Source organism: Macrobrachium nipponense, chromosome 30 (genome assembly GCF_015104395.2).
Source record: "Macrobrachium nipponense isolate FS-2020 chromosome 30, ASM1510439v2, whole genome shotgun sequence".
NCBI classification, from domain to species: Eukaryota; Metazoa; Arthropoda; class Malacostraca; order Decapoda; family Palaemonidae; genus Macrobrachium; species Macrobrachium nipponense.
The window spans coordinates 54,626,369-54,648,868 of NC_087218.1; the positions used below are offsets into that span (position 1 = coordinate 54,626,369).

Consider the following 22,500-nt stretch of genomic DNA (forward strand, 5'->3'; position numbering starts at 1 on the left):
ACCAAAACACAATGGCAACAATCCGATATTCTCTCTCTCTCTGACTCGTTATATATGTATTATCCCTTGTCCATTCTCCTTCGTGACTCTGGGTCGAGTGTCAGGATAACCTCTCTGGTTTAGCTCTCGGTATCGACTGCTGTAATGGTCTATATGCTGAACCCTGTAACTTTGGCTGAACTACCTAATGGTATTCTATACATGGTAAATACTTTTTTATACCAAACAAGCGTTTGCCTCTCTTGACTAGTAATAAAAAAATATAGGAAAACAAAAAGAATAAACGTAACCAAACAGTATAAACAAAATTAATGAAAATAAACAAACTTGTAATAATATATATATATATATATATTATACGTGTATGGGGAATGTATATATATATATATATATATATATATATATGTATATATATATAATATATATATATATATATATATATATATATATATATATATATATATATATATATATATATATCATTTGAGCATTCGAGCTACAAATGGCCTTTAATATCTAATTCGCTCTACCTCGGAATTGATATATTTTCATATATGTAAACCGAAAGGGAATTTTTAGTTGATGATAATTTTATGAACTAAAAATTCCCCTTAGGTTTACATGTATGAAAATATATCAATAACGAGGTAGAGCGAATTAGATATTAAAGGACATTTGTAGCTCGAATGATTTTATATGAATCACGGTGATGTGAAAGTTATTTTCATTTATATATATATTTATATATATGTGTGTGTGTGTGTGTGTGTGTATTTATATAATGTGAGTGTATAGTGTGTGTGTGTATTTTCACGTATTTACACTTACATGCATACATACACAACCCCAAAATACCTCCCCCCTGTATCCAAACGTCAACAGTGAGACAGACAGACAAACATCACGACTTATATTTAATTAGCTTATTTATTTTTCCCTTCTCCAACTACCCGGGTAGAATATTGTCCTTTTGAATTATTATTATTATTATTATCATTATTATTATTATTATTTTTTTTTTTTTTTTTTTGCCCTATCACAGTTCTCCAATTCGACTGGGTGGTATTTATAGAGTGGGGTTCCGGGTTGCATCCTGCCTCCTTAGGAGTCCATCACTTTTCTTACTATGTGCGCCGTTTCTAGGATCACACTCTTCTGCATGAGTCCTGGAGCTACTTCAGCGTCTAGTTTTTCTAGATTCCTTTTCAGGGATCTTGGGATCGTGCCTAGTGCTCCTATGATTATGGGTACGATTTCCACTGGCATATCCCATATCCTTCTTATTTCGATTTTCAGATCTTGATACTTAAACATTTTCTCCCTCTCTTTCTCTTCAACTCTGGTGTCCCATGGTATTGCGACATCAATGAGTGATACTTTCTTCTTGACTTTGTCAATGAACGTCACGTCTGGTCTATTTGCACGTATCACCCTATCCGTTCTGATACCATAGTCCCAGAGGATCTTTGCCTGATCGTTTTCTATCACTCCCTCAGGTTGGTGCTCGTACACTTATTACTGCAAGTAGCTGATGTTTCTCGCACAGGCTCCAGTGGAGGGCTTTTGCCACTGAATCATGCCTCTTTTTGTACTGGTTCTGTGCAAGTGCCGGGCATTCGCTTGCTATGTGGTTTATGGTTTCATTTTTCGTACTGCACTTCCTACATATGGGAGAGATGTTATTTCCGTCTATCGTTCTTTAAACATATCTGGTTCTTAGGGCCTGATCTTGTGCCGCTGTTATCATTCCTTCAGTTTCCTTCTTTAGCTCTCCCCTCTGTAGCCATTGCCATGTGTCATCGCTGGCTAGTTCTTTAGTCTATCTCATGTATTGTCCGTGCATTGGTTTGTTGTGCCAGTCCTCTGTTCTGTCTGTCATTCTTCTGTCTCTGTATATTTCTGGGTCTTCGTCTACTTTTATTAGTCCTTCTTCCTATGCACTCTTTAGTCACTCGTCTTCACTGGTTTTTAGATATTGCCCCAGTGCTCTGTTTTCGATGTTGACGCAGTCCTCTATACTTAGTAGTCCTCTCCCTCCTTCCTTTCGTGTTATGTATAGTCTGTCCGTATTTGCTCTTGGGTGTAGTGCTTTGTGTATTGTCATATGTTTCCTGGTTTTCTGATCTATGCTGCGGAGTTCTGCCTTCGTCCATTCCACTATTCCTGCACTGTATCTGATTACTGCACTGCCCCTGTGTTTATGGCTTTTATCATATTTCCGGCGTTGAGTTTTGACTTTAGTATCGCCTTGAGTCTCTGCATATATTCTTTCCTGATCGTGTCCTTCATCTCTTGGTGTTTTATATCCCCTCCTTCCATTATTCCCAGGTATTTGTATCCTGTCTCATCTATGTGTTTGATGTTGCTCCCATCTGGTAGCTTTATCCCTTCAGTTCTCGTTACTTTGCCTTTTTGTATGTTGACTAAGGCGCATTTTTCTATTCCAAACTCCATCCTGATGTCCCCAGATACAATCCTTACAGTCTGGATTAGGGTATCTATTTCCTTGATGCTCTTACCATACAGCTTGATGCCGTCCATGAACATCAGATGGTTGATTTTGTTGCCTCTTTTCTTGAGTTGGTACCCGGCATCCATCTTCTGCAGTACTTTTGTCATGGGAATCATGGCTACTACGAAGAGTAGTGGGGACAATGAGTCGCCCTGGAAGATCCCTCTCCTGATATTAACCTCTGCTAGTCTTATTCCAGAGCTTGTAAGTATTGTATTCCAGTTGCGCATTGTATTTTTGAGGAAGCTGATGGTGTTTTCTTCTGCAGGCATTCTATTAGCCATGTGTGTGGTATCATGTCGAAGGCTTTCTTATAGTCTATCCATGCCATGCTTAGGTTGGTTTTCATTCTCCTACTGTTCTTCATTACCATTTTGTCTATCAGGAACTGGTCTTTTGTGCCCCTACACTTCCTTCTGCAGCCTTTCTGTTGGTGGGGGATGGTGTTTGTCTCCTCTATTATTATTATTGTTATTATTATTATTTATTGGAAGGAGACCCTCTTTCAAACAAGTCTTATTGAAAGATATTGCTGCATCAGCTGCATTCAACTTGTAAATAGTCTTCTCTATTTTTCTAATAATAGCTTTCTCTCTGCTATTATTATTATTATTATTATTATTATTATTATTATTATTATTATTATTATTACTATTATTATTACTATTATTATTATTATTATTATTATTATTATTATTATTATTATTATTATTATTTCCCACTGAATATCCTAGGCTTATTTGTAACCCATTATCCCAACTCCCTATTCCCAACTCCTTACTTAACATTCAACCGCTTGTTGTTATACACAGTGTTTCATTAAAGCTGCCACTTTCACCTCCACTACTAGAGGAGGCTGCTCCTCATTCTTTCTGTTCCGTTTTGCTGGTGAGCAGCGGTGATGTTCGTCAAAAGCATTGCGTGTACTTGTGTGCGTGGTTGTGGAAATATGGCTGACTGTCTGTGTGAGTGTGTATGTGTGTGTGAATGTGTACTAAAAATGGCTGCCTAGCTGTATGTCTACAATATGAATATGTGTGTGTATATACTTTGTGTATATATATGTATATATGTGTGTGTAGTTTAAAATAAATATATATACATCATATATATATATATATATATATATATATATATCCATATATATATATATATATATATATATATATATATATACACACACACATATACATACTGTAGATATACAGCTGGACAGCCATTTTTAGTAAACATTCACACACACACACTTACTTAGACAGTCAGCCATATATATATATATATATATATATATATATATATATATATATATATATATAGATAGATAGATAGATAGATAGATAGATAAATAGTTATATTATTATATATCTAAATAAGGTATATATCTTATATATAAATACAGTTTATATATTTATGTGTGTATTATATATGATATATATTATATTTATTTAATATATCATATATAAATATGTATAATTATGGGCCTTTAGCGATCGGAAGCGATCTCATCCCTGGGGCATCCTCGCCAATGGAGTGTCATCGAATGGGGTTTTATTTTTGCCAGGGATGGACCCTTCCCCATTCTCAGCTCCAATAGCTAGCCAAGAGAGATGGAATCTTCCCTCCTGCCACACCAGGATCAAATATTTTGCACGTACTGTATGAGGCATTGAACTTATGGGTTTTTACGCCACGCCAAAGGTTGCCACGAACTTACGGGTTTTTACGCCGTGCCAGAGGTTGCCACGGTAGTATATGCAAGTAATCAACCCATTATGATTGCATGCCACCCTTTGCATATCAAAGCATTGCACGGGTTTTTTACGCCGCGCCAGAGGTTGCACGTAGTATAATGCAAGTAATCACCCATTATGCATTGCATATGACATACTTTGCATATATAAAAAGGCATTGAAACTTACGGGTTTTTTTACGCCGTGCCAGAGGGTTGCCACAGTAGTATATGCAAGTAAATCAACCCATTATGCATTTGCATATGGACATACTTTGCTATATAAAAGGCATTGAACTTACGGGTTTTTACGCCGTGCCAGAGTTTGCCACGGTAGTATATGCAAGTCTTCAATATGCATTGCAGTATGCCATTGCATACTACGAACCGCGTGCCAGAGTGCAACGTTTATATATTTTGCATATACACTATTTTTGCATTGCCATATGAAACAATTACTTGATATATAGCATGAACTTAACGGGTTTTTACCCGCGCCAGAGGTTGCCACGGTAGTATATGCAAGTAATCAAGCAGAGTGCACAGTAGGGTTTTTTACATGCCAGTATCAACCCAATTGCTTGCATATACATACTTTGCATATATAAAAGGCATTGAATTACGGGTTTTTAAAACCCCGCCGCGCCAGAGGTTGCCCAGTGTATATGCAAGTATCAACCCATTATGCATTGCATAAATAAATACTTTGCATATATAAAAGGCATTGAACTTACGGGTTTTTTTTTTTTTACGCCGTGCCAGAGGTTGCCACGGTAGTATATGCAAGTATTCAACCCATTATGCATTGCTAAAGCCATACTTTGCATATAGAAAAGCATTGACTTACGGGTTTTTTACACCGGCCGGAGGTACCCCAGTAGTATAGCAAGTATTCACCCATTATGCATTGCATAAGCCATAACTTTGCATATATGAAAGGCATTGAATCTTACGGGTTTTTACGCCACGCCAGAGGTTGCCATGGTAGTATAGGTGCAATTGTGCATTGCATAAAGCCATACTTTTGCATATATAAAAGGCATTGAATTTACGGGATTTGACGCCCACGCCAGAGGTTGCCACAATTAGTTATGCAAGTATTCAACCTATTATCTTGCAATAGATCGCATACTTTGCAATATATAAAGGCCATTGACTTACTAGTTTTTTACCGCCGGCCAGAGGTTTTTCCACGGTAAAGTATATGCCAAGTATTCCAACCCAGTTATCCATTGCATATAACATATTATGCCTAAATATGGAAGCATTGAACCTTACGTTTTTTAACGCCGCGCCAGAGGTTGCCACGGGTTTTTAGTATATGCAAGTATTCACCCATTTGCATTGCCTATGACATACTTTGGCATTATAGACCAGGCATTGGACTTACGGTTTTACTCCGCGCCAGAGGTTGTGCCACAGTAGTATATTGCAGTATCACCCCCATTATGCATTGCTATGACATACTTTGCATATATGAAAAGGCATGAACTTACGGGTTTTTACGCCGCGCCAGAGGTTGCCACAGTAGTATATGCAAGTATTGAACCCATTATGCATTGCATAAGCCATACTTTTGCATATATATAAGGCATTGAACTTACTGTTTTTACGCCCGCGCCAGAGGTTCCACGGTAGTATATGCACGTATTCAACCTATTATGCATTGCATATGAAAAATACTTTGCATATATGAAAGGCATTGAACTTACGGGTTTTTTATCCGTGCAGAGGTTGCCACGGTATTATATGGCAATGTATTCAACCCATTATCATTGCATATGACATACTTTGCATAAGGAAAGATTGAACTTACGGGTTTTTTACGCCGCGCCAGAGGTTGCCACAGTATACATGCAGTATTCACCCATTATGCATTGCATAAGCCCTTACTTTGCATATATAAAAGGCATTGAACTTACGGGTTTTTACGCCGCGCATAGGTTCACGGGTATATCTGCAGTATTTCAGCCTTATTATGCATGCATATGACATACTTTGCATATATAAAGCATTGAACTTACGGGTTTTTTACCGCCGCGCAGAGGTTGCTCGACGGTAGTATTGCAAGTATGTCAACCATTATGCATTGCAATATGACATACTTTGCATATAGAAAAGGCATTGAACTACGGGTTTTTGAGAGCGCCGCGCCGTAGAGGTTGCCACGGTAGTATATGCAAGTATTCAACCCATTCTGACTTGCATAAGCCATAATTTGGCATATATAAAAGGCATTGAACTTAACGGTTTTTACGCCGCGCCAGAGGTTGCCACAGTAGTATATGCAAGTATTCAACCATTAATGCATTGCATATGACATATTTGCATATATAAAGCGATGGAACTTAGGGTTTTTAAACGCCAACGCCAGAGGTTGCCACTGCAGTATATGCAAAAAAATGTGATTTAAACATGCAGTGCATAATCCAATAGGCGATTTGGTATCGATAACCCATTTCAGAGGGTATCATGTGGCAGGATGAGGGGGTGTCCCTGTGACCCTCGTAACATCGTTTTTGGCTCTCATCGTGATAGCTTGTCTTCCAGCCTCCTAACAGCAGTTAGGTCTCATCCCGAGAGCTTGTCCTCCAGCCTCCGAACAGCTGTTGGCTCTCATCCTGAGAGCTTGTCCTCCAGCCTCCAAATAGCTGTTGGCTCTCATCCTGAGAGCTTGTCCTCCAGCCTCCAAATAGCTGTTGGCTCTCATCCTGAGAGCTTGTCCTCCAGCCTCCGAACAGCTGTTAGCTCTCATCTTGAGAACTGGTCCTCCTTCCTCTGAATAACTGTTGGCTCTCATCCTGACCAGTTGGGCCTCCTGCCTCCATCAGGGAGATGAGAGAATTGACAAGGATGCCTGATGAAAAGCCTGTTCACAAGACTTGTCTTTATCGCTACAAAGAAACAACCCATGTGAAGAATTTTGACTGGTCATCAGTTGATGATGTTGCGTCGTTGTTCCAGAGGCATTGCGATTTTCTTGGCCCATCGATGGTTTTGATTGCAGGATTGGTGGTGGAGGAGGTGGGGGGACCTCCCATTGTTGTTTGCTGCCGGGGGAGCAGCAGAACACCCATCTTGCAGTCAAGCTCATCGAATGGACCAAGAGATCGCAGGGCCTCTAGAACCCGACGCAGCAGCATCACCTGGTGACAAGACAAAATCATCACAATTTTGGTTAATCACAGGCTGTTTCTTCTTTTTGTTTCTTTCTAGTTTCCTTTAGTTTTCTTCCTCTTCGTTGTCCTTCCAGGGTTCTTCTTCTTTGCTTTCATTGTCTTCTGAGGATCTTCAAACACACTATCTGCCAGGTCCTTGATGAATTCCCTGACTGCGTTGTATTTTCTTCTTTCATCAGTATCACATAGGAGATCATTAGCATAGTTGACCTTGTGCATGATATCCATTCTGCGTTGTCGCTCGTCTTTAGACCCTTGGCAGTTATCAGGGTTAAACTTGAGTGTCCGCTTCCTGTAGGCCCACTTTATTTCCTTCAAATTAGCATCCTCTGCATACCTAGGATGTAGTATGGGCAGCCATGACGTTGCATTCTTTGCAAGGTTCTGGCGGCTGCAACCAAATCTTCTTGATCATCTAATTTCTCAAGCTGCATCATAGCTTGGCTGTTTCTGCCAAGCAACAAGAGACATAATCCCAGTCTTCGCCTGCAGTCCCACTTGATCGTCGTCCATATCCAAGACTCTGAGGAAACATTCACTTGCTTCTTCCAGTCGTCCTAGCTTATAGAACATGTTTTCCTTTGACCTTGTTTTCTCATCAGAGCATCATTCTTATTTCTTTTGATTTGCCATAGAATTGTATATCCACGGTAACTGGTGGTTCTCGTTCCTCTAATTCCTCATTAATTTTTTCATTCTCCTGTGGAAGCGACTGAACTGTGGTTTCCTGGATATGTACTTTCTTCTGATCGCCTAGATCCTTTCGTGCGAGAACAGATGATACTTCTCTCTGTGAGGCTTGCAATCTCTCCTCGAGTTGTGCCGTCGCCTGGAACAGCTTCTTTCTTTCAGCCTCATGGGCCTTGACCTTCTCTTCAAGGTACCCACAGTAGAAGTCATTGTCCACAGCTTGCTTCTGGAGTTCTTCCAGTTTTCTCGATGGTTCTCACATTCTTTCTCCTTCCGTGCTAGTTGTTCGTTTATATTTTCAACATCCTTGGCCTTCAGGGAAAAATGCGTCTTCCAACTCTTCTATTTTCTTCTTTAGGAGTTTATTTTCCTCTTCAGCGTTATGCTTTTCATCCATGAACTCGTCAAGTAAATCTTGATTCGTTCTCATCAGAGCAGCCTCGTTGAAATTCATATCTTCGAGTTCATCTAGGAGGAAAAAGTTCTCCGACGTTGCATCCTTCCAATCTTCTTTCAAAAGCGAGATCATTTCCGTTGCGTAGTAAAGGTCGTCGTCGTTTTTCTGTGCAGTAGCATCTTGACCAATCTGGAGAGCCTTCTGGTCTACAATGCACTGATGTGCGGCTCTGCCAAAAAAGGTGCTCCCACCAAGAACAAGAGCTACTGCTTGTTTACTAATAAATAATCCGAGGTTTCGGATCCAATTTCCATTTATGAAAGGTACCACTGATCGGTTGGGATCAGAGCCAATAGGTTTTTCACAACAAAGTTAAAGTTACCAAGGGCAAACATGGTTACCTTTCTTTTCACCTGATCAAATATTTCGAATTGGAAAATGCCACTAGAGCTCCAGGAATTCCCCAGATCTTCATTTTGGCTCCGAGGCCAATTTTCTTGCTTCGGGAGATTCCACACGGAGCCTTCGGAAGGGCTTGGAGTAACTGAAGGCTCCTGAAGACTGCGACGGCTTCAGAAACCATGCAAATGGAGACGACTTTAAAATGAACCAGTAAATAATGTCTTCCGAGAAAGTAACTAAAAAGAGAGCTGGAAATTTTAACATTTTAGTTACAGATGATTTTGAAATAAACAAAATAAATTATTACAAAATTGAGAATTGAAAAAAATTTTGTTGTTAAAGTTTTTTAATGAGAAGCGTAAAACTTTCTTGGCTTCCGCTCTCTCTCTCTCTCTCTCTCTCTCTCTCTCTCTCTCTCTCTCTCTCTCTCTCTCTCTCTCACACACACACACACACACACACACACGTACATATATGTATACATGTATGGCCATATACATATACGTATATATATATATATATATAATATATATAGATATAATATATATATATATATATAAATACACACAAGTATATATTCATATATTATATATATATATATATATATATATGATAAAAGGTCCATAAAGCACCATTTCACGTTCCAACAATAGATTTCAGACGCTTTCGTCTGTGCCTCTTTTCACTGGTAAAATATTTTACCAGAGAAGCGCCTGAATTGCATTGTTGCAACGTATAAATAGTGTTTATGGGCCTTCTATCTTCATATTGTACTACTGTATTAGAGTAATCTATATATATGTATATATATATATATATATATATATATATATATGTGTGTGTGTGTGTGTTTGTGTGTGTGTGTGTGTGTGTATTTATATATACTTGTTCTTACATAATAATGAGGCTATGCTGAACATCATGCTTCTGTATTTGGCATATACTGGCTGCCGAATAGTGCAATTCTATCTTCATTGTATATCATTCCTTATACTCTTTTTCTCATGCCAGAGGTTGTAGTTTTCTGTAAAAGAATACTATTGAGATGGGTATTTGTCTGTCCATCCGCATTTTCTCTCTCCGCCCTCAGATCTTTAGAAAACTATTGAGGCTAGAGGGCTGCAAATTTGCATGTTGATCATCCACCCATCCCAGTCATCAAACATACCAAATTGCAGCCCTTTGTCCTCAGTAGCTTTTATTTTATTCAAAGTGTTATGAGTAATGTATAGTTTTTCCATATTATTATTATTATTTTTTTTTTTTGCTCTATCACAGTCCTCCAATTCGACTGGGTGGTATTTATAGTGTGGGGTTCCGGGTTGCATCCTGCCTCCTTAGGAGTCCATCACTTTTCTTACTATGTGTGCCGTTTCTAGGATCACAACTCTTCTGCATGAGGCCTTGGAGCTACTTCAGCCTCTAGTTTTTCTAGATTCCTTTTCAGGGATCTTGGGATCGTGCCTAGTGCTCCTATGATTATGGGTACGATTTCCATTTACTGGCATATCCCATATCCTTCTTATTTCTATTTTCAGATCTTGATACTTATCCATTTTTTCCCTCTCTTTCTCTTCAACTCTGGTGTCCCATGGTATTGCGACATCAATTAGTGATACTTTCTTCTTGACTTTGTCAATGAACGTCACGTCTGGTCTGTTTGCACGTATCACCCTATCCGTTCTGATACCATAGTCCCAGAGGATCTTTGCCTGATCGTTTTCTATCACTCCTTCAGGTTGGTGCTCGTACCACTTATTACTGCAAGGTAGCTGATGTTTCTTGCACAGGCTCCAGTGGAGGGCTTTTGCCACTGAATCATGCCTCTTTTTGTACTGGTTCTGTGCAAGTGCGGGCATTCACTTGCTATGTGGTTTATGGTTTCATTTTTCGTATTGCACTTCCTACATATGGGAGAGATGTTATTTCCGTCTATCGTTCTTTGAACATATCTGGTTCTTAGGGCCTGATCTTGTGCCGCTGTTATCATTCCTTCAGTTTCCTTCTTGAGCTCTCCCCTCTGTAGCCATTGCCAATTGTCATCGCTGGCTAGTTCTTTAGTCTGTCTCATGTATTGTCCGTGCATTGGTTTGTTGTGCCAGTCCTCTGTTCTTTCTGTCTTTTCGGCCCTCCTGTTCTCTGTATATTTCTGGATCTTCGTCTACTTTTATTAGTCCTTCTTCCCAAGCACTCTTTAGCACTCGTCTTCACTGGTTTTCAGATATTGCCCCAGTGCTCTGTTTTCGATGTTGACGCAGTCCTCTATACTTAGTAGTCCTCTCCCTCCTTCCTTTCGTGTTGATGTTATAGTCTGTCCGTATTTGCTCTTGGGTGTAGTTGCTTTGTGTATTGTCATTTGTTTCCTGGTTTCTTGATCAATGCTGCGGGAGTTCTGCCTTCGTCCATTCCACTATTCCTGCGCTGTATCTGATTACTGGCACTGCCCATGTGTTTATGGCTTTTATATAATAATAATAATAATAATAATAATATTATTATTATTATTATTATTATTATTATTATATTATTATTATTATTATTAGAGTTATGAAAAGTCGGTTTTGCTATTTCAGTTTAATAAATTCATGTTTAATACTTTACTGTATGGAATTGAAGTGTTGAGCTTTTATCTTTTTTCTTTTTATTTTTGAAATATCGTAGGTTCCACCAAAAATGCATTTAACTTTGTGGAATTCACGTTTGTTATTTAACTTTTGTTTATTTATAAACTAAGGTTTTCTATGTTGGGTATTTAAAACAGTCTAATGCGTAAATTCATTGAAACCTAAAGCGTGAAGTTTTACTTTTTAAAACCAAGGGCAATGCTAAGAGAGAGAGAGAGAGAGAGAGAGATGGGGGCGAGAGGAGAGAGAGGAGAGATGAGCGAGAGAGAGAGAGAGAGAGAGAGAGAGAGGAAAGAGAGAGATGGCCTGTTTTAGCATTAAAACATAAATTTTGGCTGTTGGTTGCAATAAAACCATGCTTGATATTTCTCTTGAAGAAATTCATGGCTTGTATTTTTATGAAACCAGTCTTTTTACTTATTATTTTGGTTACGTTGAGTCCACAGTTGGCAATCCGGTTTAATAAAACTCAGCTCATGATTAAGATTTAATTGACCTACTACTGTTGTTTCCCTTTGAAAAATACAAACTTTATTTTTTTATGTTCCAAACTTAAAAGCTTGACTTACTGAGCTGAGTTTCTAAACCTCATCGCAATAGTTTGATTTTATAAACCCAATCGTTCATCCCAGTCATGATATTTGTTTGCAGAACAAAGTTCGACATTTCGGTTTATTAACTTCAAGTGTAAATGTAGATACAAGTTTACTGAACCCAGGCTTGTAATTCAGTTTACTGAGCCTCAGCATGTTTTCGCTTTACTAATCCCAAGCTTAATTCCGGTTGACTGAATCTTAGCATGAGTTGACTGAACCCTAGGTTGATATCTGTAGATTAAAACCTAACGGTTTCAGTTTGGTATTTCGTTTACTAAACCCGGACAGGATATATTGGTACACTTAACCCAAGCTTGAAATATCACTTTACAGAACTTCAGCTTGATACTTCTGCTAATTAAAACCGGTCTTGATAGTTGTTTACTGAACCCAAGCTTATATTTCGGTTAAATATGTCAGGTAATTAAACCCAAGCTTGAAATTATGATTTATTTATTTATTAAATAAAAGCTTAGTATGTCGCTGTACCAAACCAAATCTTGACATTTCAATTCGCTGTGCCAAGACCTCTTTTTAATATATATATTTTTTTACAGCTTCTGGTGGTTTTTCACCTGTGGGGCCAAGGGTAACATTACTTTAGGAATGGCAGGAATAAGAGACTGGGAATTGGGTTGGATCGGAGAAACACACGCGTTTCAGGGGGAATTGACGAACATTGCAGCAGCAGAGAGAAGCTCCCAAATTGGGCATGAGCACAAAAAGAAAAAAAAAAAAAAATTCGCGTAGGCGGGGGGTGGGGGTGGGGGTGGGATGACGGTGGGCATTGAGCAAAAACAGACGTGAGACAGGATGCAACTACGTATGATTCTGAGAGCGAGGGCATGGCATATGGATCAAAATTAAAGCAGATGTTGCGAAGAATTCTTAAAGGAAAAACAAATACTTCCAAAAGTTACCCGAGAAAGGCCAAAATCGAAAGAGGATGAGGCTTTTTTGGAAATAGGAAGAGGTGGAGGAGAAATAGGAGGAGGAGGAGGAGGAGGAGAAGGAAGAGATGGAGGAGAAATAGGAGGAGGAGTAGGAGTCAGAAGAAGAAAGGGTGGCTGGGTGGAAGCTGATTGAAGATAAAAAAAGTTCAGTATATCTTAGTTTAACCAGACCACTGAGCTGATTAACAGCTCTCCAGGGCTGGCCCGGAGGATTAAATATTTTTACGTGGCTAGGAACCAATTGGTTACCTAGCAACGGGAACTACAATTTATTGTGGGATCCGAGAAGTGAATTTTTATCACCAGAAATAAATTCCTCTGATTCCGCTTTGGCAGAGCTGGGAATCGAACTTCGGACCACCGGATTGGCAGCCGAGCTCGAAAACCACCCGTCCAGTGTGGAACTATACGTTGATTGGTAACGTGATTACTATATATACCACTGTTCGTTCGAATAGTAAAATTCAACAACGTCAGGTCTGGATAGTACTTGGACTGGTGACCACAAGGAAAGCCAGACGCCGTTGGACGATTCATTATTCGTCATCCTTGAGTTTCAACCAACTTCCTTGTGGGTTTTCATTTATTTATTCCTTTTTGTACTTTTTTTTATATAGTTTTGCTCCCATTTACGTATTCTCTGACTCATAATTACATTTAATCTTTTGAGAGGTAGGTTTTTATCAAGCTTATTGTATTTTAATCCACACTCCTCCTCCACCTCCTCCTCCTCCTCCTCCTCCTCCTCCTCCTCCTCCCTATTTGTGTGTGTGGTGGGTGATGGGACAGGGATAGGTAAGGGCCTCCTTGGGTTGACCATCCCATTGGCTATTGCACGTTGACAGTTTTTTTTCTTTTGATACAGGTATTTGTTATAATCATATACCTTGAGAAAACTATCCCGCTGTTACACGCTATATTACTACAAACCCGCGTTGATTGCATTGTTTGTCATGAAAATCATTGGAATTTAACGTTCTAAATTTGACTGCAGTGTTACTAAAGACTCGGTTGTTTTCTACATTATATGTAATTTGGTTTTGCTATTTGTTTGCTATTTACTGCTCTTTACTGTGCTTTTTTTTTCATAGTATTCACGACTGCGCGGAAAATAATTCCAAGTTGTGTATAAAAAAAGACAACCAAAGTAAATGGGAAATAACCAATAAATATACCGATAGACATATGGATGGATAACTGAAAAAAAAAGTGAAGGCGATGGGGCGTTGCTTTGAAGTATTCCTGCAGTCTTTGTAAAGTAGCATTACAAATCTTTTAAAATATTATTGAAGCCTTATGAAAACTTGAGATTATCAACATTCAAAACACTGCCGGGAGGATGTTTCCATATTTTATTGTAAAGGGAAAGGTAAAAAAAAAAAAATCTGAGACTACTTGTGACACCCTGGCGTCTCAACAGAATGTTGATGATGGACAAAACGAGTTACACCCCCGTAGCGGGGTGTAACTCGTAAGGCTCTTTGCAACGTCCTTTTGTCCCCTAGCTGCATCCCCTTTCATTTTTTTTTACTGTACTTCCGTTCATATTATCTTTCTTCCATCTCACTTTCTACCCTCTGCTAACAATTGTTTCATAATGCAACAACGAAGTTTTCCTCATGTTACACCTTTCAAACATTTTTACTCTGAACTCCCTTTCCATCGCTGAATGACCTCATAGGTCCCAGTGTTTGGTCTTTGGCCTAAACGTCATATGCCATTCCTATTGACCACCATTGTTTGGAAGAAGGAAACCACCACTTCCAGCAGTCTTATGGAGACAATAAGGACCCTTGGAGGATTTTAGCTTCCGCACAAAAGGTACCAGAATGAGAAGAGGCTTCGGATGATAAAATTAGATTTTCGTCAGAGTATTAGAATAAGCTGACTAATGCTAGGCACTTTTTCCTAGCCATCAGTAGAGTATGAACGTTGGTGTAACCTAGCAACCTCGTGTTATAAATCAAGTTTTTTCCTATATAAGTTACAGAACATTATGATGACCCCAAAACTAACCAAAAGGAGCAAAAATTAGGAATTGAAAGTTGCATCAGACCTTTAGAGTCTGATATTAGCTGCATTTGGTTACAGTGGTGCTTCAGCAACGAACAAAAGTGCTTGTCAGAAAGTCCGATACTGTAGAATTCATCATTCCTCTGTTTTGTGTCAAGATTTTCTCGAACTTCAATCCGATTTCCGATCATACAGACTAACATATCCAGGGATATCAGTAATCGTATTTTGATAATCCTTCCTCTTAAATGATTACAGTCATCATTTACATTTCCCCTTTGGGGGGGATGGGGGGCGGAGAGGGTGGTAGTGCACCTCAGGGTGTACGCTGTAGGCACTACTTAAGGTTCTTTGTAGCGTCCATTCGGTCCCCAGCTTCAACCCCTTTAATTCCTTTTACTGTAGCTCCATTCATATTCTCTTTCTTCTGTCTTGCTATCCACCCCTAACAATTATTTCGTCGTGCGACTGCGAGGCTTTCCTCCTGTTGCATTTTTCAAACCTTTCCATTTTCAATTTCCCTGTCACCACTGAATGACTTCATAAGTCCCAGCGCTTGGCCTTCCTTACCATTATTTATATCCTACAAAATCTATATATATGTTTCTTGTTTTTTCCTTCACGACTCTTCACTTGCAGTGTTTCAATGCGCAAGTTAAGAGACAGTGGCCATCATCAGTGCTAATTTGAAAAAGAAATGTTTAACATTTTCATTCTTCTTTTTGTAAATAATTCGTGGTCTTTTGTCTCTTTATGAAAGCATTCATCATCTCTCAGAGTTCTCGGCATTTACGCACATTTATTCCCTCAACGTCCAGGTTATATAGATGTACGTAGCATGTATGTAGGCAGGAACAAGAAGCTTTTTTTTTTTTTTTTCGGGTGGGGGGGGCTTTGAATGATACTTGGACCTCCCGATTTTGGATTAAGCCAAACCATTATAGTTTCTTTGTGTGTGTGTGTGTATACCATAAGGAAAATAATGTACTAAGTGTATATGATGTGTGTGTGTGTGTGTGTATGTGTACAGTAAGTTCCAAAACTGAAGCGACAAATTTCAGAGAATTTCGTTCGAAATTCACTAACTGGCAACTACAACTCGTAGCTGAAAAATTAATTACTGTACACACACAGATTTTTAGACCTCAAAACGAGCTCGTGGATTCAGGCTGAGCGAACCCACCCGAAAGGGGGCGGGGGGGGGGGGGGGGGGAGCGGGGGTTTGAAGTCTTAGCAACGTGTTCCCAAAATCTCGTAGCCCGGACGTCGCCGGAGATAAAGTTTCCGTTGAAATTTGGGCTATACATGTTTCGTACAGTTATTGCGAGAGACTCAAGTACTACTGGACTGAGTATAGTATCTTTGTAGCGAGCGTTTCTCAGTGAGAGGAAAATTTTTATTGTCTTCAAAGATTAAAGGGAGAAAGTGTGTGTGTGTGTGTGTGTGTGTGTACTTTTGTTGCAAAATATATGTTATATGTAAATAATAGTTCCTATTATCGTCTACTCGTTGCCTGTCGTATTCTAGATTTCTCTAATGTTTTCCTTGCATCTTGTGGCAATCCTATCTACTTGTATAGTTTTTTTTTTTACTTTGTGTATAATTGCGAACGCGATTGTGTATTAATTCTATCATATTAAGAGTTTTTCACTATACTTTCATTGGTGTGATTGTGAAATAGCATGTGTTTATGGTGTACAGTGAAGTGAAGTGAAGGAATTTTTAAATTGTCGTTTGAAGTAAAATTCCAGACAGTGGGGTGGTTAAGAGAAGCACATATTTGTTGAGAATGATGTCTTTATTCACTGAACCACCACAGTTCCTCGGTAGTCCCGAGTTCGATTCCCCCGCTCTGCCAACGAGGAATCGGAGGAATTTGTTTCTGGTGATTAGAAATTAATTCCTCAATATGATGTGGTTCGGATCCCACAATAAGCTGTAGGTCCCGTTGCTAGGTACCCAATCGGTTCTTAGCGACGTAGAAATATCTAATCCTTCGGGCCAGCCATAGGAGAGCTGTTCATCAGCTCAGTGGTCTGGTGGAACTAAGATATAATTAACTTAAATCACTGAACCAAGACAGAATCCTGAAGACGATCATCCATTGTTTACGTATTTTCAGAGCGAAATACCAGTCAAAAAAATTTAAAAAGTGTAATTAAATTAATCGAGAAAGTATCCTCAAGACTCTATTCTCACTTTTCTATAAAATTTCACAACGAAATAGTCGTAAAAAATAAAAAAACGAAATGACTAATGCAAGCGTATATTAAGCAACAACCTTTTTCCAGAGACGAAACTAGCGCCATCTATCTGCAAGAAATTCAAAGGAGTGCTCCATCAGCACTTCCATTGAACCGTATCTTTCTTATACCTCCCCCGTCCCCCCTTCCCCCAAACCCTAACCCCTCCCCCTTTCGAGATCTATGAAATATGGCCCTCCGTGACGTGTCGGGCGTTAAATAGGATCACCCCCCACCCCACCCGACCCCACCTACCCCGGGCCAATGCCATTAGCATCCGGGGAAAATCGATGATCGTCGGGAAACTTAGGCAAATATTAATTTCATTAGTGGCTTGTATTAAATTTCCATTCAACGTGAATTCCTTTTACTGTACCTCCTTTCGTATTCTCTTTCTTCCATCTGACTTTCCACCCTCTCCTAACGGATGTTTCACAGTGCAACTGCTTTGAGGGTTTCCCCCGCCCGTTACACCTTTCAAACCTTTTTACTGTCGATTGCTGTTTCAGTGCTGAGTGACCTCATAGGTCCCAGGCCTTGGTCTGTGGCCTAAATTCTATATTCAGTTCTGTTCAACGTTAAGTGTATTTGTTTAAATTGGACGCATTTCTTAAGTTCAATATTAAATTTTCGTGTGGAATATTACGGTTATATGCAACGATTCAGTTGATGGTGTAGATTTTAACCATGGAGAAATACATTGCCATTATAAATATATATATATATATATATATATATATATATATATATATATATATATATATGGTATTTCTACTTGATAAGTGACTACCCAAGTATCTCTCGAGGTATCTACTAAAAACTGTCTCTCAAATAATGTTTTATTTTGAGTCCAGCTTATTTAACATTATATAAACATTCATAAAGTATCAATACAAGAATTGCTCCATAAATACAGTTTAATTTTGCGTCTAGTTGACGTAATATATATATATATATATATATATATATATATATATATATATATATATATATATATATATATATATATATGCAAGGGTGGGCAATCTTTTCATTGCAAGGGCCACATTCAAAAATTCACAATTCTATAAGGCCGCATAGTATATTAAGCAAAATTATTAATATTTAAAATAGCCAAAATAAAAGACTTTAAAAAATGCATTTAATCTTTATTAATTGATATTTTAAATTACTGTTGAAGATTCACACGAAATGCATATATTTGAAATAGAAAATAACTCATTTGGAAAGCAATTTGAATCATTTAAAGTAGGAACTTCATATGAAAAACATTTGAAAGAAAAAATAACCTTCCTCCTTCAAATTTACTCTTCAAATTTACTAATGTACTTTGCCCACACCTGATATATAGCTTCACGATAAATAAAATTGCCAAGACCAGGAAGAACATTCTTTATTATATATACAAGCTTTGAAGGTATAAAACCTCATTAGGCTGAAAACTTTGACAAGGATGAGAATCTATGAAATTACAATAAAATTAAATGTCTTACTGAAACCCTTCAGTAAAAATAAAATAAAACGAATATCAAGTACAAACTATAAAAAAAAAATGAACTTCAAAAGAAAAATGTATCACAAATATTTTGAAAAAAACAAAAAAAACACAAAAATAAAAATAAGGTGAAATGTAAACAAACTCCCACACACAAAGTAAAATGCCTAACGCTCCAGTAGTGTAACTGGTCTTGGCAATATTATTTATTATCATTATGCTAAGATTGCCAAGTAGCCGCCCAGTTACTGAGACTATATATATAAACATTATATATATATATATATAATTATATTATATATACTATATATATATATATATTTATATATATATATATATATATTTATATTATATTTATATTATATATATTATTAAATATATATATAACTATATATATATATATTTAATTTATAATATACATATATATATATATATATATATATATATTATATATATATATATATATTTTATATATATAATATATATAATATATATATATATATATTATATATATATATATAATATATATATAATAATATAAATAATATATATATATATATATATTATTATATATATATATATAGTATATATATATATATATATATATATATATAGATATATAATATATATAATTAAAATCTATATATATATATTAGATACATATACTATATATATATCTATATATATATATCTATATATATATATATATATGTAAAAGCGAATACCACAGGAAAAATAATAGGCGAAATTCTACCAGAACGCTTTCGTCCTTTAATGAGACATTGTCGAAAGCGCTGGTTAGAATTTCTGCCTGTTATTTCTCTTGTAGTATTCGCTTACATTATGAAGTCACTGTGATTTTTTTAAGCACACACACACACACACGTACACACACACACACACACACACACACACACACATATATATATTATATATATATATATATATTATATATATATATATATATATATATTATGTGTGTATCCATATATATATTGTTCGTGTGTGTGTGTGTGTGTGTTAGCCGAACCGCAGCGTTAATGGTTGATTGTTAGCAGTGAGGCCAAGATAAAGCGGAGTGATGAATGAAGTGAGATAATTGGGGAAGAGGTACATGTTGGCCCTGATTAGAGATTACAGATGATGCATCAGACGCTGAGAATGACTTCGACTGACATTTGAAGCGATCGATGGGGAATGATTACAGGCATTACAGCAGCAGAAGATTTCTCTCTCTCTCTCTCTCTCTCTCTCTCTCTCTCTCTCTCTCTCTCTCTCCTATGTTTTACGTGAGTAGGAAACTCGAAATACCAAGAGGAAAAAGCTGATAAACAACTCAGTGGAAGAAGAAACTTTAACGTTGTATCAAAAAAGTTGGGACTTGTCGTCACTCAGAAGTTTTTTTTTTTTCAGCGGAAGAAATCCCACCCAACCAATCTACTTTAAAAACCTTGGAAAAATATCTGGAAGTTTTTTTTAACCAACCTACCTATCTTCAGCCAACCTACTACATTCAAAGGCTTTAAAAATATCTTGAAATTTTTTTTAACAACCTACTTTCAAAACCGGTGAAAAACATCTCGCAGATTCAACCAACCTACATTCAAACCCTTGGAAATATATCTCGAATTTTTTTTTAACCAACCCACTTTCAAACCCTTGGGAAAATGTCTCGAAGGTTCATCCAACCTACATCCAAACCCTTAGAAATATATCTCTAAGTTTTTTTAACCAACCTACTATCAGAACCGTGGAAAAATATCTCGAAAGTTCAACTAACCTACTTTCAAACCCTTAAAAATACATGTATAAAAAAAAGTTTCCCCATATTCTTGGATTTTTCAAATGCCAGGTTGAATGACATTGACGAATTTCTCGTGTCTAGAAGATTTTCTCGGTCAGTGTGAGAATTGTGGATATGAGTAATTTATATATATATATATATATATATATATATATATATATATATATATATATATATATATATATATACTATATATATATTTATATATATACAAACCTATATATATAGATATATATAATATATATATGATATATATATATATATATCTATTTTTTATATATATAAAATATATATATCCTAATACCGTCGTATCTCTTATTGCTATAGTTGTATCTTTTTTATTGCCTTAATTAATGAATGGTAACTTGAAATAATGGCTAAATCTCCCCTCTATCTCTCTCTCTCCCCCGAAGGAATCATCCTGCTGTGTTGGCTAGCAGGGATCTTCCTGGGCTTCCTGCCCCTGATGGGGTGGCGGCAGGAGCACGAGGGCGGCTGCTACTTCGTCAAGGTCATGGACTACAATTACCTCGTGTTCATCTACTTCAGCACCATCGTGTTCCCTGGCATCCTGATGGCCTTCTTCTACACGCACATCTACACAGTCGTCCTCAAACAGGTGAGGGGTCCTTGAAGAGTAGGTCCTTGAAGATTAGGTCCTTGTAGATTAGGTCCTTGATGATTAAATCCTTGAGGTTCAGATCCTTGAAGATTAGGTCCTTGAGGTTCAGATCCTTGAAGATTAGGTCCTTGAGGATCAGGTTCTTAAGGATCTTAGGTCCTTGAGGATCAGGTCCTTAAGGATTATGTCCTTCAGGATCAGGTCCTTGAGGATTATGTCCTTGAAGATTAGGTCTTTGAGAATTAAGTCCTTGAAGATCTAGTCCTTGAAGATTAGGTCCTTAAGGATTAGGTCCTTGAAGATTAGGTCCTTGAGGATTAGGTCTTTTGGAGGATATGACTTCGGTCCTGCCTTCCTTTGGTTGGGTGCCAGCGTTTGTGTGCGTGACTGTGTGTATTTTGTGTAGTGGGTTATGCATTTTATATTTTTTCTTTTAGTTTCAGGTTTCAATAAAATTTTTGCTTTGTTTGACAAAACTTATTTGTTTCAATCATTTATGGTTTTTTTAATATTGATTTTATTTTGATAAGGTTGGATTTTTATGTATTTACCTAGGAAGTTTGTTGTATCTATACTTATTTTTATTGCCACATTTTTATTACAAAATTTTTAGGATATATTTATGTGATACATAGTGTACGATTTCTCTGAACAACAATCATTACGTCAATAAATATACATTTTTCATTAAGAATATCTTGGACCTTCCTAATCAACCAACTATATTTTGTCGCTGACATCTGCACCGACACGAAATATATAGAGGCAGCTTAAGAGCTTTGGAGTTTGATAGATATCTTAGGAACTTAATTCTAAGGATTTCTCTCTTTAAAGGTGAATCCCCTATTATTTATTTGTCAGTGATTTTATCTTCCATTTAACTTGACTGATTACATGTGTACATGTGAATGATTAATGGTCATTTATTCGTTAGCCATTATTAAAGGAGGTTGCTAAATAGGCAAAGTATGTAGTGCAATGTTGCTACAGTTTGTAACTACTCAGCTACTACTGATATCTATCAAGAGTGAATTTATTAACCCTTGGAACAAATTTTTATGTGAGAATAACTCATTTATATTCAAACCATCTTCGCCGAAGTAATGCAGAGAGAGAGAGAGAGAGAGAGAGAGAGAGAGAGAGAGAGGTTTCATCTCATTAACGAATTGCAACGCTCGATCTCTGTCTTTCATTTTTTTTATTTCATTTACTGGTTTTTTTTTTATTTTTTATTTTTTCGA

At 37.2% G+C, this 22,500-nt stretch overlaps 1 protein-coding gene across 3 annotated transcripts in view; it reads left to right on the forward strand.

The window, feature by feature from the left end:
* The window catches only part of LOC135202522 (alpha-1D adrenergic receptor-like), a 350,947-nt gene that overhangs the window by 276,483 nt on the left and 51,964 nt on the right, over positions 1–22,500 (forward strand). For all 3 annotated transcript variants that reach the window (XM_064231974.1, XM_064231975.1, XM_064231976.1), the window contains exon 2: positions 21,051–21,256. In XM_064231974.1, coding sequence (XP_064088044.1) covers positions 21,051–21,256 — 206 coding nt within the window. The remainder of the gene's footprint in view (positions 1–21,050; positions 21,257–22,500) is intronic.